The sequence below is a fragment of the Bombus fervidus genome, chromosome 3 (assembly GCF_041682495.2).
Source record: "Bombus fervidus isolate BK054 chromosome 3, iyBomFerv1, whole genome shotgun sequence".
In the NCBI taxonomy this organism is placed as follows: Eukaryota; Metazoa; Arthropoda; class Insecta; order Hymenoptera; family Apidae; genus Bombus; species Bombus fervidus.
Window position 1 is genome coordinate 14,134,675 of NC_091519.1, and position 17,169 is coordinate 14,151,843.

At 31.5% G+C, this 17,169-nt stretch overlaps 4 protein-coding genes across 11 annotated transcripts in view; 1 reads left to right on the forward strand and 3 right to left on the reverse strand.

The window, feature by feature from the left end:
- Positions 1–3,503, reverse strand: Rad17 (Rad17 checkpoint clamp loader component). 3 transcript variants are annotated; one of them, XM_072000225.1, is made up of 10 exons: positions 3,380–3,503; positions 2,126–2,281; positions 1,637–2,033; positions 1,400–1,556; positions 1,204–1,326; positions 947–1,125; positions 800–886; positions 549–739; positions 286–404; positions 1–157 (listed from the first exon to the last, which is right to left on the reverse strand). In XM_072000225.1, the coding sequence occupies exons 2-10, from the start codon at positions 2,138–2,140 to the stop codon at positions 43–45; spliced, it is 1,383 nt and encodes a 460-aa protein (XP_071856326.1). In that variant the 5' UTR covers positions 2,141–2,281; positions 3,380–3,503; the 3' UTR covers positions 1–42. The 3 variants fall into 3 exon arrangements, with proteins under 3 accessions (XP_071856326.1, XP_071856328.1, XP_071856325.1); XM_072000227.1 differs by lacking the exon at positions 3,380–3,503 and adding an exon at positions 2,575–2,947; XM_072000224.1 differs by lacking the exon at positions 3,380–3,503 and having other exon boundaries at positions 2,126–2,947.
- Positions 3,504–5,395: 1,892 nt separating this feature from the next.
- On the forward strand, positions 5,396–6,748 carry Rnh1 (ribonuclease H1). The gene is made up of 6 exons (XM_072000230.1): positions 5,396–5,550; positions 5,638–5,787; positions 5,852–5,960; positions 6,049–6,179; positions 6,258–6,522; positions 6,610–6,748. Exons 1-6 carry the CDS (start codon positions 5,444–5,446, stop codon positions 6,691–6,693), a joined length of 846 nt encoding a protein of 281 aa, XP_071856331.1. The 5' UTR covers positions 5,396–5,443; the 3' UTR covers positions 6,694–6,748.
- A 182-nt stretch (positions 6,749–6,930) lies between these two features.
- Positions 6,931–7,568, reverse strand: LOC141445734 (uncharacterized). The gene is made up of 2 exons (XM_074111639.1): positions 7,384–7,568; positions 6,931–7,129 (listed from the first exon to the last, which is right to left on the reverse strand). The coding sequence occupies exons 1-2, from the start codon at positions 7,464–7,466 to the stop codon at positions 6,994–6,996; spliced, it is 219 nt and encodes a 72-aa protein (XP_073967740.1). The 5' UTR covers positions 7,467–7,568; the 3' UTR covers positions 6,931–6,993.
- Positions 7,569–7,948: 380 nt separating this feature from the next.
- Positions 7,949–17,169, reverse strand: part of LOC139985643 (uncharacterized) — a 35,251-nt gene continuing 26,030 nt past the window's right edge. For all 6 annotated transcript variants that reach the window (XM_072000222.1, XM_072000221.1, XM_072000220.1 and 3 more), the window contains 7 exons: positions 11,695–12,175; positions 10,740–11,221; positions 10,344–10,537; positions 9,885–10,195; positions 9,722–9,778; positions 9,456–9,635; positions 7,949–9,342 (listed from right to left, as the gene is read on the reverse strand). In XM_072000222.1, the coding sequence (XP_071856323.1) occupies positions 9,301–9,342; positions 9,456–9,635; positions 9,722–9,778; positions 9,885–10,195; positions 10,344–10,537; positions 10,740–11,221; positions 11,695–12,175 (1,747 nt within the window). In that variant the 3' untranslated portion in view covers positions 7,949–9,300. The remainder of the gene's footprint in view (positions 9,343–9,455; positions 9,636–9,721; positions 9,779–9,884; positions 10,196–10,343; positions 10,538–10,739; positions 11,222–11,694; positions 12,176–17,169) is intronic.

Genomic DNA, 17,169 nt, shown 5'->3' on the forward strand with positions numbered 1-17,169 from the left:
ACGATACATCTTTCTTCATTACAACCTTAATTTCCATGAACTTTATTGAATAATAATCTCCTCGATGTTGGTAACGGATTGTTCCAATGTACTTTTCGATTTCGAATTGATTATGGAATCGTACCATCGAATTTCGGCAGCTGCCAGACATTTGTGCCTACATAGATAATGTTGCATTTATGTATTCATCTATATACATATAATTCATCATATATAATGCTACATACATATATTACAATTACAAGTGCATTAAATATTGTAAATTTCTATGCTAATTATACTAACGCATCGATTCTATTACTTGGTGGCTTTCTTACAGGATTCCACCCAGAAACGGGTTTATGGTTCGTTACCATTAAACCTCGAACGCAAAAAGATAAAGTAACTTTATTTAAGGTAGGATCCTGAAAATTTTAATATTAATTATTTTAATTAAGTTTTTATTATAAATTTTTTGACGTAATGTATATATATTAATACTGATGTTCTCATTGTGTATGAAACAAAATGTAAAATTTTGTTAATTAAACAATAAATAATAAACGTACTCGCCACTCAGAATTTAAAACATCTGCTATACTTAAAATATTTGTAGAAATATCTACTTCCTCTATGTTTCCCATAGTATTCAAATAATTTTCTTGCAGAAAGTTCAAAAATACTGTTGCTTGTGACTGAAAGAAAGCTGCTATTTCATCAGGATCATGTACAAATTTCCAGTTGTTTTCAGTTTGAATTCCTGTAAATTTATTTATTCAGCAAGTTTTCAAATCTTAATGTACACAAAATATCTACTCACTTTTTGGATTAATTACTCGCCCGACACCATGAAGAAGCCCTAAAGTCTCTTCTCGAATATTACATTTATTTTCTCGTTCTTCTGGTACTAATGATATTAAGACGTCATTTAGAAATCAAGCGTATTATTATAATTTATTATATTTACCTTTTAATGAAATGAAAATAAGATTTAACAAAGCATTTCTAATGTCTCCTATGCTATTTGATAATATTTCATCAACTTTATTTTGTGAAACATGTAACATATGCCCAGCAATTGAATTCAAAATCTTAGTTATTCTTTTTAATGCATTTTTCATTGCAGTTTGTGTAACAGAGTTTATACTAAAATATAAAGGTCCTATATCAAATAGCCAGTAAGAAGAACAGATTATGAATACATAATTATATTTAGAAACTTACTTAATTAAATCTATGCCAAATTTTTCTCTTATATTGGGAGAAAATAATGTTTGAAGCAATTTTGAATTTCCTACTTCCGTACATACAAACACTATAGGTTCCTTTCCAATTTCAAAGTACCTTCTAAAAATTGACATTTATAACAACTATATTTCAATAAAAAATGGCAAAAGAAAAAATAAATAATTCTAATTACTGCAAAAGAGAAAAGAAACTCTCCTTCTCCTCATAAAAGACATTTGGAAAATCTTTTACAAGAAGTAAACGACTAGAATAATTACTTAAAACTGAACTATATCTAGTAGCTCTGATTAAAAATTCTTCAAATCTGTCTCCTTGTCTCATTACTCTGTCTGAATAAAAATTTAGAATTATTTCATCATTTTATTAGATATTACTAATAATTTATTGGTTTGAGAAAGAAAGAAATTACTATTTTCATCCATAATTTGATCAATAGGAGTAATCCATTCTGTAATATTGAAACCATTTTCTTTTGCAAGAACCCTTAGAGCTGTTGTTTTCCCACAACCAGATGGACCAGATAAGATTAATATGGCAGGTGTGCCTTTCCTTACTTTATATTGTAACCAATTTAAAATCTCTTGTTGTTTTTGTCTACTAACTACTAATTCAGAAGGGCTTTGTGCGTCACAAGCTTCCAGCAATGCAAACAGGTTACTAGAATTCTTTTTTTTCGGTATTATATCATAAGTGCTTGATACTTCTAAAGCGCTAGTTTCTAGTACTTGTGAAATGTTACGTTTAATTCCTGCTGTTCTTTTGATAGGTTCACATTCAAATGATGACATCAACCAACTACTGTTTTTCTAATGACAAACAGAAACATATTTAACATCAGTGAATAACGTATTTACATTTATACATTAAGAATTAAATGACCCATTCTGTGAAAATATACCTTTGCACTTGCCATACTGTAATGGGCATATAAATTCTTTATAGCGACAAAATATGTTATTACAATGCAGATTATTATTACAAAAATATATGAAATCTTTTGTTGTAATTGTAAGTGTAGAAATATTCTCCAGTTATATCAATTTTTCATGGTTGTCTAAAAATAATCATAACTCGATTAATTATACAAAATTTTGCAACATTATCTTATATGTTGAACTATATTATTTCAAATATTTTTTTGCATAAAAACAAGTTTTCAGTATGATATAATAGATTCGTATCATACATAAGCTGTATGTTAACCAAAAAGGGGAGAGGTGAACTAGGGAAGAGAGCGTGATCTCAGACTGTGTTTAGAGAGAATGTGAGAACAATGTGCAACAAAGAACGTGTAGATAACTTGACTCGTGTATAATTATTATTTCAATATACTAAATACATTTATACTTTTTCTTTTACGCCTTTACGCTTGATTGATTAATCCCATCAACTTTTAATTATATCGCAACATTTGATTAATAATTATCTGTTTGTAAAACAAACGACATAAAGATCATTTTATGTTCTTTTTTCACAGCCAATATTTATTTCAAAAATTCAAATTGTTACATTAGATGTACATATAGAAATTACAACATAAATTTTAAAAAATATATTTCTGTACTAATACTTCAAAAAAAAAAAAAAAATCAATAATATTGTATTTGAATAAATTAATATATTTGTGTTAGAATATTTCGAAATATTTTCAGAAATTATCGAACCGGTTAAACTCAAAACACTTTTTATAGTAAAGATTGTGACTTTATAAGTTATTTCCAAATACACATGTCACTTTCAGTATCTATGATATCGATTAAATATCGTACATTTCAATGTTTGCACAAAAGTTCAAGAAAATATTCAATAACATACTAATAGTATTAAAGGCTTAATGGACTGTAAGCATAGGTACATATAGTTGAGTTCACAGCACACACCGTAGTTCACAGTTTCACAACACGGGTCCATAGCGTGGTTTACAGTACAGAGCAACAAGCAGATCGCGAATGCAATGTTTAAAAATTCAACCAAAAAATATGTGCTAGAAATGAGATGAATTGGTCTCTAGCGGCCAACGACCGAATTACATGCACATTTCGTTTCTGGTTGGTGAGAAAAACGAGAAGGAAAACGCATTTGTATCGACGACGCGGCACAATGAAGGGTTACCAATGATTGACAAGGATGAAAAAATATAAAAATTACTTACAGTTTAATTAAATATTAATAGTACATTGTTTTTTCTCTAACAATTACAGCAAGGCCACTTTGCAAATAAAAATAATAATCAGGCGACACCACAAACAGCCATCAACGCGGGTAGCAGATAGCAAAAACCAACAGTAACGATCTTTCTGAAAATGATTATACAATATGTATACTTTACATACAGATATGTATGATACATCAGGAAATAATTAAGAACACGCGACGTTGCAAGAAGAGCCGTATTAAAAAAGAACACAAAATGGCATTCGGACATACCGAGAAATCATGTCAAATTCCGACAATAATCGTAATAGTGCCACAAGATTATATTCTCCTGATAGAATATAGATATTCTTCACGAAAAATTTGCTCAAGAACTCGAAAATTACAACTTCAATAAATTCTTATGTTCCTACATTCTAATCTTTGATATAATTTCATTTCGATTATACCATCTCCTATGCTGTCATGTTCTTGTAATATAAAGTCGCAAAATCGTTTCAAAGTTTTGGTCAAAATCTCGAAATTCTCAACTTCAACAAATTTCTGAAATATGATGTTAGTTTCAAAAATCGGAGAAATTATAACACCTTCTGTTCATGTTCTGATATAAAATTATTATTTTTATCAACAAGTTTTGTCCTCGTGGATTTTCTCAAAAAATTATGTCGTTTTTAGTAGTTTTGTAAGTTTTCGAATACTTCTTATACTATTTTATTTTTGTAATTCTTACCAATACTTACCAATTTTCTCCAACCCTTTTGTCATATTCTATAACTTATTTCTTAAAGTTATTGGAATTGGAAAGCTTGTTTTCAATGCAACTAAGAGCCAAGGGACTATTTTTAGCTATTGATGAGTATACCTACTTGCAATTAGTTAATATTTCGGCTAAGTTTTGTATACTCATGCTTCTTACAGCAAAACTGCCGAAGAAAGAAATGTGTATATAATTCGACCGCTTGGATATGGTGGCGGTAATGCATAGATCGTACTTTTGGCTAAATTTTCTCATGCTCATTGGCGATATCCGTATTCATCTTTATCTACAATCATAGAAAGAGGTTATATAAATTGTGTTAATACATAATTAATCCCAGAGAATGGGAAAAAAAGTAGAAGAGTAAGAAATACCAAAATTTAAGATAATAATTAATAAGGTAAAGGTAAAACAGTAAAGTTAATATAATAAAATAATAAAGTTGTGATTGTGTTTGCACAGATTTACATTTTTACAAACATAAATAAAAAAATGAAATCTACACAAAAATTTATTTTGCCCACTAGATACTATATTGTAATATAAATGTATAAACATCGGCAGCTTAGCTATAACATTATAAACTCTAAAGGCAAAAGAGTATAATTCAGAATTATTTGTTTTGCAGAAAATTGTATGGTATTTAAAGTAAATAGTAATAAGATTAAATGTTAGATATTGAATATACTATTAAAATCTCAAGTAAACAAGTGAGAAGGAAATGAAATTGACTTGTATTATTATTAGAAACATAAGCAAAAGGCAGCAATGTAGAATACATTAGCATATTCTGTTTTTACCAAAATTTGACTTATACTGTCTTTTATCCGTTTAGTAGAAAAAGACAGGTCTGGTCACTTACTAGACGAAAGTATATCTCTAGGCTTCTAGGTGAAGCCAAAACAATATAATGTTTAACAAAAGTTAATAATTAAATTTATAAAGTTTATATGGACCTGCATGATTATATACAAATAGGTGTATATGTACTGTAAATTTTTCGCGCGAAATGCTTTCTCAAGTTAACATTCACTCAGAGGACATTGTCCTCTTTGCCTGCAATATATGAATGGTCAGACCTGTGTTATATGATTGAACGATCTTAGATTTTAGTTATTTTTTGTACTTGTTTAAATCTCGTTATATGCTTTATATGATTGTAAGGTATATAATACATACTTTATGATATTGTTATAGGAATAATTTACTCTCTATATGTGAAATATGTTTCACTCTAAATGTGTGAAATTTCATAAAATCAGTTAATGTTAAACAGAATTCATCACAAATTAATTGTACAATTAAATGACACCAAACAGATTTAAGCCTTTGATGATTATATTAAAAAATATGACTTCCAAATATTATTATGCAGTAGCCAAAGGTCGTAAACCTGGAATTTATCGTACTTGGTAACAAATTTTTACATTCATTATGCATTAATACATTGTTTTAAATCTACTTAAAAAAACTGTATTTCACTGTTCTTATCAAATAAGGTCTGAATGTCATGAACAAGTGTCTTGTTTTTCTGGACCGGTATTTAAAAAATTTAAAACAGAAACAGAAGCAAACAGCTTCATTAAAGAACATGAGAAAGCAAATAAAGAAAATGAAGTGAAAGATGCATTACCTACAATTACTAAAAGGTATAACACAATTTTAACATATTAGTGTACATAGATGAATATATTAATTGGAAAATAATTTTAGACAACGAAGTAACAAAGGTACAGACTCTGATACCGAACAATCAAGTTCAAAAAAGCTAAAAACAACAGATTCAACAAAATATGAAAATTTATGTATAAATAAAGTAAATGTAAGATAAAATATTTTATATTGAGTTCCACATATAATTTTTATGGATGGATTTTTATATTTATCACACTATATTATTAATTTTTTAGGATTTAACTCAAAATTTTATTGTGGATAGCGATGGTTTTGTCAATGTATATACAGATGGTGCATGTACTGGAAATGGGAAAAAAAATGCAAAGGCTGGTATAGGTGTTTGGTTTGGTGACAATCATCCTCTGTATGTTACAATATATCTTTTAGTTATATTTAATATGTAATTCAATGTAAATATCCTGTTTAAAAATGTTAATTGTAGAAATGTATCAGAAGCTGCTGTTGGTCGAGCAACTAACAACAATGCAGAAATTCAGGCTGTAACTGTAGCTGCTAGACAAGCAAGAAAGGCAGGCATTAAAAATTTAAAGATTAATACAGATTCCCAATTTCTTATCAACTGCATAAAGTGTTGGATACATGGCTGGAAAAAAAATGGATGGGTTACTTCGAATAACAAACCTGTTATAAATAAGAATGAACTAGTAGAAATGGAAAATGCTTTAAAACCTCTAAACGTGGTTTGGGTGCGTAATATATGATTATTTTATTAGTACTTAATGCCTTAATCTTATATTTTATAGCTCATGAATGTTGATACTTTAATGTTTCAGAATCATGTCAATGGTCATGTTGGAATTTATGGTAATGAAATGGCTGATAAATTAGCTCGGGCAGGAAGTTCAAAATATATCTAATATTCATATGAAATATTCACAAATAGTCATTAAATATATATTTATTAATCAATAACTTAAATATTTACAGTATGTTTACAATTAAATTACACTCTGTATTCGTATATATATGACTTTGTATGCATTTCAAGATACCTTAGATTATATAGAAAATATTTGATTTTAATAAAAAATAATGCAAAATTGTTTGTTACATTAATGTAAAAATTAAGATATTTGTAACATATTTTATAAATAATAATCGATTATATAAAAATATGTATTGATTGTATTAAATTGTGTTAAATTATATTATGTGTATTAATTTGTAGGTACATTAGGTACCCCTTCAATATTATCAACAGCTCTGTTTTCTGTTGATCGAGGACATATTTGCTTTAAAAGGACGTATATATCCTCTGGAGATATTTGAAGAGCCAATAATTCCAATATGATGCTGAAAGAATAATTTCTTGAAATCACATAGCTTTGACTATTATCAACTAATCAAAATAAGATTTTATTCTTTATATTTGTTTATTTTTTTACGGCATTAACAAATTTTGCACTTGTTGCGTTTAGATAAATGTTACATTTATTATGAAATGTTGACATTTATAGCATATATGAGCTTATCTCTATAGCTATATCTTACTAAAGCTTTCGCATACAATCGTATAGGTTACGTTTGTATAATTCATAAATTATTACCGATAAACTCCTGGAACTGCTGAAATCCCTGCTAGTTCGGCCAGTGCTATCAATTCAACTTGATGAGCTTGTGGAAACGTCATTCTATTAATAAAAAAAAATCTTATGATACGGAAATAGTTTGCCGCGTAAATCTCTCCTTCTACACAACGCTGTAGCAGTGCCGCCAATAGTTTTTTAGTAAATTATGGTAACAGTGATCCAAAATAAATATAAATTAATATTTTATATGAATAATTCATACATTTTATTGCATTTAATTATATAATTTAGGTGCATTACATACGTGTTATTTCATATATGAAATTTATATATATTTATACAACCATTATTTAAAATTACATAAAATATTTTATAAAAATAAAAGTAATCACTATGAAATTTTAAAGAATAAAAATAGAAAAACAATGAAAAAGACATTGACATTCATGAACTGCGTATTGCGAGAACTAAAAATATGTTAGAGAGATTGAGATCAACCTCGCTATTTTTATTTAAGAAAAGTGGGAAAGTTAATACATTTGCAGCATGCATCTGGTTTAGAGATAGTAAAAATTCATGAAAATATGATTAAAAACTTTATTTTGGTTGCTTTATAATTGGGAAAAATATATATAAAGTTACGTGTACCTGTAGGAACTTTGGACTACAGATTATGTCTACGGCAATTGTCGTTTAGGTAACATGCTGATTAAAAAAAAAAAAAAAAAAAAAGAAAAAATGAACTCAAGACATGTCAAATATGTTACCAACGAACAAGTTGCAAAAAGAAAAAAGAAGTATCTTAAATCTACACTAAGACTAACACTTCATTAAATCTAAATTTATACGTTGGTAACAAATGTGTTATAAAATATAATATTCAGTACGCATTGTACGTGCTGTTTCTCAAATGAACGTCGAAATATACGTGAAAGCTAAAACGTCCGTATGTACTTTGCATTTTTATCATCAAATGCAATATCGTTTTAATTTAAAAGAATAGGACGTAGTTAAAAAAGGAAACGAAAAAGGAAAGGAAAATAGAGAAACAAAGCAAAAATGATGAAATTATAAAAACACTCGAATAGTCTACAACTTAAATTTGTTTAACATATAAAGCTGACCATGAAACGAATCTTACGCATGGCACACGGTTAACCAACCTTTTAAAATTTTACACTGAACAACCCTGCTAACACGTATAAAATTATGTACAACATCGCGAGATACAGTTTTGTGCTTTCTTCCTCGTTATAAGAACACATACCAGCTAGTTCTGGTAACGTTTCTTTTTTTTTTTTTTTTTTTTTGTTTGGGAAAAGTTGAAAATTTTCGACTAGCGTACATTGTACGTCATGCATTGATTAAGGTCTAAAAAAAGTATCTGATATACGAAGTTGTTACAAATGTTTATACCCAACATGAATTCCTATTACGTTAGGAATCTCACGAACAGTTTGTTCTTTGAAAGATACACGTTAAATGCTTAATTTAGCAGGGTTAATACTCTCTATTTGTTTTCGTGAAGATTCACGATCGTTTGGAACTGACAACGAATAAAAGCAACGCGGTGATTACAGTGAAGCAACGATCGTCTCAACTTGATTCCTAATTTTTCCTTGTCAAGGAGACCAAAGTAAGTCTCATGCTTTCACTCTTGTAAATACTCGTCTTTCATGAAAAGCGCCGTTATTATGGCGATTCCTTTTTTTTTTTTTAAAGAAATAAAACTTATTTTTTACAGATTAAACATGTTTTAAGATCCTTAAAAATATATACTGCTTTCTCATTGTTTCTCCATTCCTCTTATCGTACTCAAAACGTGTTACGTTCTCGCCTATTCTTGTTTTGACTAGATTCATTCTTAGTTAAAAGGGTATGTAATCTGATACCACGAGTAAACGGAAGGTTTAGATTAATATATGTGCTCGTCCCTTAACCAGAACACACTTCCGAATGTTCGTCCCACGCAGCAACCTGAAATTATTAATTTTATCAATAATCAATGTAATATAATTTGATCATTATATATTATATTTCACGCATGATATTTATTAAACATTGCATATGAGATAAGCTTTAAATCTTACTTGGCATTCGCGACTACAATACCACTGATGACCGCAGCCAGCACATACGAACTGTGCTACACGTTCATGACATCCTTGGCATCGTGGCGGACTATCTCTATCCTCTCTAGCATCCCTGCCACCCGAAGAAATACGAGTCTCTCTATCTTCGATTACTGCTGACTCTTCTTCAACATCGTCCTACAAAGAAAAATATTTTTGAAATGTATCTATACATCTCACATTAAATGCATAAATATATATCCCATATTATAGTATACACTTACCACATGAGACTGAACTGAAGTGTTGATCACTGGCGTTATCGTTATTTCAGTTCGAGCCTAAAGATATAAAAGTAAATGATATTAGTACCGTTAACATACTAGGCTAATTTGTATATGCAATATGAGTAAAGTTTGATTTATATATATATAAAAAAAAAAATACCTTGGAAGAAGATAGGAGGTCACTGATAGAAACCGGATTAGAGCCTTGATATGTTTGCAAAAGGTGCTGGGTTGCCGCACTTTGCTGTGGCATGGACGCGGTTGTTGATGCATTCCTTTCTCTTTCAGGTGCGGTGAGTAATCTAGCTAAAGTAGGTGAAAAAGTAGTAGGTCTTGGAGATTGTGATTTCGTGAGAATTCCATGAAGTAATGAACCGCTCTGTTGAGGTGGAGTATTTTGTGGCGCTGGAGATGGAGCAACGGGGTGAAGCGTCACATCCGGATAATTTTGAGGAGTTTTTACAGGTTCACCTGTAACAATTTTACATGAAAATAATTAATAATTTGCTCGACACTTAACATTTATGAAAGAGTTAAATCAATTTCTAAACTTGGAACTTCAAAATTTTCCTTTAGAATAAGGTCCTTTTTTTGTGCGGCTTTGTACGCAATTACATACCTTGTTGTTGACTTAATTTGGCAAACTGCACAAGCACATCTTTAAAGCTCATAGAATTATTTGGATCAACTGTGTTTGAGTTGCTTTTACAAGAATCTGTACTAGAAGGCCTTGAATCAACGTTGTGACCTGTTTCGACCATAGCTCCACCAGCTCCAAGGCCAACATTCACCGAATTTCTCATTCTTCGACCTCTGTAACAGTTCAAGATAATTAATTTTTATAAATCTCACAAACACGAGAAATTTCTATTCCCGGAAACTTAAATCCTTGTGCAAACTTTGTTCAAATATAAAATAGTAGAAATCAATATGCATGTGGAAAACCCAGAAAAGATTTGATAGGACTTGACATAGTATACTTTCTGATTTGCATATTCTGATATTCCATGTTTACCTGCGTGGTACCGTTTCAGGATGCCTGAGTCTGTAATCAGCGATGATAGATCTAACGTCGACGATGGTACCTTGTCGACCTTCGCCGATTTGTCTGTTCTCCGGACTAAGCGCTTCTGCCTGTTTCCGGCCATTTTCTCCACTTTGTTTGGGTGGTGTCGATTGGCGTTGCGACGCTTGTTTCGAGCCCTTTTCTCTTTTGAAAGCTGGCGAATCTTGAGAACTTTCTTCAGGAAGATCTTCCTTAGAACCGAAACTCAATTTTTCTTTGGATACGGGAGTAGTATTGCCGCTACTTTCCCATTCAGGACCCAGCGTTAAACTAGCTGGTGGCAATGTGTCCGCTAATTGTCCATTGCCCTCCATAAATCCCATAACTTGTCTTCTTCTCTCAATTCTCAGGTACGCTTCCTCCTTTAACTTTCTCATGCTCAAAATCTCGTTCCATTCCATTTCTTTGGCACGTGCTAACTCGTCTAGGGCCTATTTTGCAAAGAATAAGAACGGAAATAATTAAGTACCCAAAATACCTCTTGGATATCGCCTTATGCTAATATTAGATAACACCTGACATCTCGTGAATCAAATAAATGTAAAACGTCTGACATACGTTGGATATCTGGTATTATAGTTTCTCCTATTAAAAAATACTTACTATTATTCTCTATGTACATATGTAATAAATATCAACTTAATATCTCTCTACAACAATGATCTAAATATAATTAAATTCGATTTTAACTAATAACTTACGACTAAAATGTGAAACTATTTTTGTTCTTTTCTAACAGTTGATATAAACATGTAATACTGGAATCGTTTGCATATATTAAATAAAATTGAAAGCAACGAAAATTATTTTTGTTCTTCTCTTCTATCAGTCGATTCAAATGTATAATTGTGGAATTATTTGAACATATTAAATCTAACGGAAAGCAACGAAAAACAATATTTACCTGAACTTCGGCTCGAAGTTGATCAGCCCTCGCAGCAAGTTCTTCCGCGGTAACTTTTTCACAGCCAACAAGAGACGAGATATACTGTTCCCTCTGTTCGGTACAGAACTTCTTCGGAGTAGAATTTCCATTTGACGACAATTGTCCATCCGTTGACTTTCTCTTCCTGCTGCCTTCAGTTTCCGATTTCGTGCAACGGGAAACTACGGGTTTCTGTTGCATCGTCTCCGCCGAGGACAGGCTTTTGCTTGCTACCTCCGGTTCCGAATCACAGAGAGGTTCTTTTTTTATTGACGTGGATCGAAGGCATTCGATGGTGGTTGGAGCTGCGGCAGTTTCTTCTGGAAGAGCCGCTCCATTCTGCTGACTTTGAGGAACTTTTGGCGAAGACCTGGACGATTCGTCGTCCCTCGTCTTCTCAGCAGAATCCACCTTCTTCCCATTGCCAGCCGCACCTTCCATTGCGTGCATCTTGTTCAAGCTGTAAATAAATGTTTTCTCCCATGAATAAGCATTTCCTCAGCGTCCTTCGAATATTTTATGTCGTTGGCCTTGTACTACTCGCTAAACTCTGTTGTCTAACTATGTATGTATTACTTATATGCGATTCTTCAATTTGTCTTTTCTTTTCTTTTTTTTTTTTTTTCGTTAACATTATAACTAATAAGAGAGTATAAGAGATTGCTATAATCGTGACAATGTGACTCGCAATGTAACACCTTTGATGCGATAAATAGTTTATTAAAGGACATTTAGATACTAGTTAAGATGAAGTTCTTATTATTTTTTTGGCACTTGAAATTGATTACAGTACGGTACTAGGGTGTAGTTTATTTGTTGATAATAGATAAGTCAGATTAAAAGTATCTGTGATGTAATGATGACATTGATAAACTTGATAAGTCGGTTAAAGTTTACTTTGACCTTGCATAGAAAATAGTTGTCATTGAATCCAAGGACGTCCAATAGAAGACATCTGGTATACATCTATATTATCATTTTCATGATATCTTGCATCGTGCATACAAATCGGCCACGCGTCCGAAGCAACGGTGTAATTAGCCGAGTTGCATAAAGGACTCTTAAGTAAGTGCAACAAATACACTGTCTTCGTTGTACTATGAGAACATCAGGGTTTCGTATATCCGATAGATAAACGATATGTCATATATTAAAGTAATATTTTTGTTTAATAAGAGTCTTAAATACAAAAGCTAAACTGTGCGATAACTTTGTCACTTGGCAAAACAGCACAATATCCATTCTAATTCTACAAAACGCTAACAAGTTGCACTAGTTGTAGAATAACTAGCGCGTAATTATAATTATAGTCATCAATTTATATAAGCGTAGTTATGTATGCTAGTTAATAGAAATTTCAACTTATCTTCGGACATCAAAAACAAACATATTGTATTACAACATTATATATTACCATACAATACTATTTTACATGTATATGTATGTAATACAAAATAAACGAAACACCAATCTTTAGTGCTCTTTAATTAAAACATATTTCTTTCCTAACATAAATAACCCAGGTACTATATCACGAACAAGTATCTAGATTATCATTACTATACGGAAACTTCCCATTCCTGTATCATTTATTTGATTTATTCCTTAAAATTACTAAAAATAAAAATTCAATTTCTCCAGTAGGGAATTTATCTAATGATCTAATTTGCATGTAACGTGTCATATTAGTGGTCCTTAGAAAATCTGCAACATAAATCTATGAAGTATTTGTTGTAACTGTGCGCCCTCGATCGATATTCGGACGCGGATGAACGAGTGGAAAGTGGGGTTGCTCCCACGACGAAGATGACCCACGGTGGTCTTCGTAACGCGTGCATGGCCGTTCTGCGTTTACCCTCAGCAAGAGGCACGCTTACACGCGCACTAGAATAGAAGGTTGACCACACAGTGGGGTTAACGCTTTCGCGCTTCCTATGCGCTCCACTGCCTGCTTCCAAGAGAGACCGCTCCTCTACAGGAACGTATCTACTCTCTATCATTTACAAATCGATAAGTCCATTTACAAAAATCTACGTATCAAGCACTCAAAAATTAAAAGTATTTTTAACCATGCTACGATCTCTCAAATTTTGTATTTCCATTTTCTTCTCATTTTAGCAAATAAACAACATTTATTTATCATAAAGTAATAATGAGAGATCATGGGTGCCAATGAGATTAGTCTCCATATTTTGGTCAAGATATTCTTTAAGATTAGAAGAATCCAATTGGTCGAAAACGACACAAAGCTGTTACGATCTTCGAAATTTATGTTTCGAGATCTAACAAACAAAAAGGATTTGAATGGTTTAAGAAAAAGTTTAACACGAAATTGAAATGAAAAATTATGCACGACGATAAGACGCTTTTCACATTTTGTTCGAACTCTGAATATGATACGATATGTTAAAAAGAAGCTCTAAAAATTTTTAATTAATCTTTTTTTTTGGTATATCTCTGAATAAACTATAATTATTTGAGAAAGTTATATATGTGCCGTTTCGTGATTTTAACTACTATGTATTGTAACTATTCGTGGAGATTTTTAAATACCATAGCAATATATAGAATTAACGATATTCTTTATCGACGATAAGCAACAAAATGTAGTGAACTATGAACTTCGAAGTATTTTAGTATTATATTCTTATACGACTATTTTTACTATATTAGTATCCCGGAAATAGGTTCCACGGGAATATATTATATCACAATCTTATTAGCTGTAAACGTATGTTGTGATTGTTGATGAAGCTAGTAACACGCTGAAAATTTAGGTTACGACCGTAGCTCCAAAGCAAACGAAACAAACAGGTATCAAAAATATAAAAGCTCGCACAAGCCTGGAAGGCTTCGTTCCTAAAGTAGACGATTGTGCATTAAGTTTATGAATTTAATGATTGGAAAACACGAGCAATGAAATATTTATGTCTTCTTAAATGCTAATGGGTAAGCCTCATTAACATGTTGCTGCTATCTTATTAGAGACAAATATGATAGACGTTTTCTCAAGTATCCGTTAAAACAAGAAACAAGGATAGTTCTGAAAAATATAAAAAGTAATTTATTTCATCGAATTTAAATTTACAACTACATCTCCATATAAATATCAACAGTCATATTTTGAGAAACTAACATTAACATAATGTTCAATACTTTTTATATTTTTCAGAACTATTCTTGTTTCTTGTTCCAACGGATACTTGAGGAAACGTCTATCATATTTGTCTTGTCTATCAGCTTATCAAATATTACATTTTATTAATATTATTGTAATAAACAAAGGAAACTTCAAGCAAACTATTCCTTCCGGCCACGAAGTAGAAAATACCGTTTTCTTGTAATATCGGTATTCGCAACAAAATAATTTGATCAAATGAAAACTGTCAAAATGATAAAACAATCAAGGATATTAATTCTACGTTAATACGTTGAATGTCATGCAAATTTTATATATTTTGTCTTGGGAACCGCAATAGATTCAAATATGCCATAACGCAATATGTAATTTTTACATATTTTCTATTTGCGTACTTTTCTTTGATAGTCTTATCTAAACTACTTAACATCGTTGATAATTTCTTAGTCCATGAAATTTATCTTATTTTAATTATTTAAACAAATTAAGTATCGTGAGTCAGCGATGACCACTGTGCAAACTAACGCGTGAATCAGTTCTATAATACGTTAGAAAACGTTAGATTAATGAAAAGTAAACATTGTGAGAGGAGAGGAATTACGAAATTGTAGAATCATCCAAAATTCGAGGCTACGCCTGTGTCTGGTTTGGTACAAGAGACGCGGTGCTTGTGTGATCGTTCGTAAGAGGGGAGGAGGTTCAGAGGGGGAGATTGCACGTGAGAGAGGGAGACAAGACGGTAGAAAGAGAGGACAAAAGAGGGGGAAAACGAAGTTCGTTGCACCCACTCGCGTTCACTGCACTTTATAGACGCGGATATAGGTTTCGCGGTACCAATTCTGAAAAGCGAAGTCTTCCTCGAGTCTTCGGGGCTTTCGATCGAAATAAAAGGATTACCGTTAATTCTAATGCGTCTAATCGACTCATTTCGCGCTAATTTAGTTGAAATTTTGTTACAGGAGGGACGAATAATTTTTTATTGCTTCCTACACACGATGAATAGAATAAATTTTCGCAACGACTCTATTTTTAAACAGCTATTTAAACAAGTTTATATAATATAAATTAATTTAAATTATTATTAAATTTCCAAAGAGTAGTTAAACATTAAAGTTTCCAGTTCTGGAAATAATTTTCAAATACATTCCTCGAGTATTACACGTGCCAGTAAAATGTCTAAATAATCGCAGGTCAATGTATCAAGAACTTTAAAATATAATTTAGGTCATGATGCTTATTTCACTACTATTCTCTTGTTCGTCCTTTTTTCCAGGTAGAATGTAACAGGTGGTTACTGGTCGTATTGACTTTCGTTTTCAGCATTTGTGCACTCGCCATCAGATAATCAGATACCGTTCACTTTAACAATTAAACGACACCATACATTTCATAAACATCTTCATATACTTAAAAGAGTCGGAAAAATGCTATTTACGAATAACAATACTACTGTCTAACGTAAATCTATTAATCTGATTGTTATATGGAACAACTAGAAGAATCTGGATATTCCTACTCGCTCGTAACTAATGCTGCATAAGCCTAAAAGATAGTAAACAGAGGAAACTGTGAAATAATATTTAATTAATTTTTTACTCGAAATATCTTGACGAGAATATTTGAAAAAAATCTGCTCCAAATACCTGTTTGATCCATATTGAAACCCGACGTTTTGTTTACTTTGTATCAGTACAATGATATTCCATTGTCATGATTACCAACATTAAATTCATCGTTTTAAATACTTATTAGAAAATGATAACGCAAGAGGGAAACAGGCACCAAATCACTTTACACTGCACTAACTAAAGGATTTGTATTTCATACCTTTCACGCTTTCCTTGGCTTCACGAAACAGTAATAGAGCATAGAGCTGTTTAGCTGTGGCGATAGCGAAAGCGAAGGAGAAAGCGAAACCGGCCGGCAAACCATAATTGAAATCTTCTGGATGAACGAATAAGCGAATAAAACTGGGAAAAACTGTATCGTCGGGAGACATGAAAAATATAATCATTAACATTAATTTCAACGTTAATCATGAGGAGCTTATAAAGTAGCGGTACACGTTGTAAAGTCGAACTCGCCGTCCTTGTGCAACTCTTTCACGCAGTAGATTCAAAGGAGAATATCGACAGGATTAATATCGATCGCGTAATCGAGGTCACGGAGAGGTTATTATCGATGCTATGGATTTACGAAAAGTATCGAGGTTAAGGAAACGCTTTTCAAGTAAATACACTATCGTAGTAGTGTATTTACTACACTAAAGTAGAAACTAATAGCATAGTGTTTGTACTACGAGTTCGATAAAACAC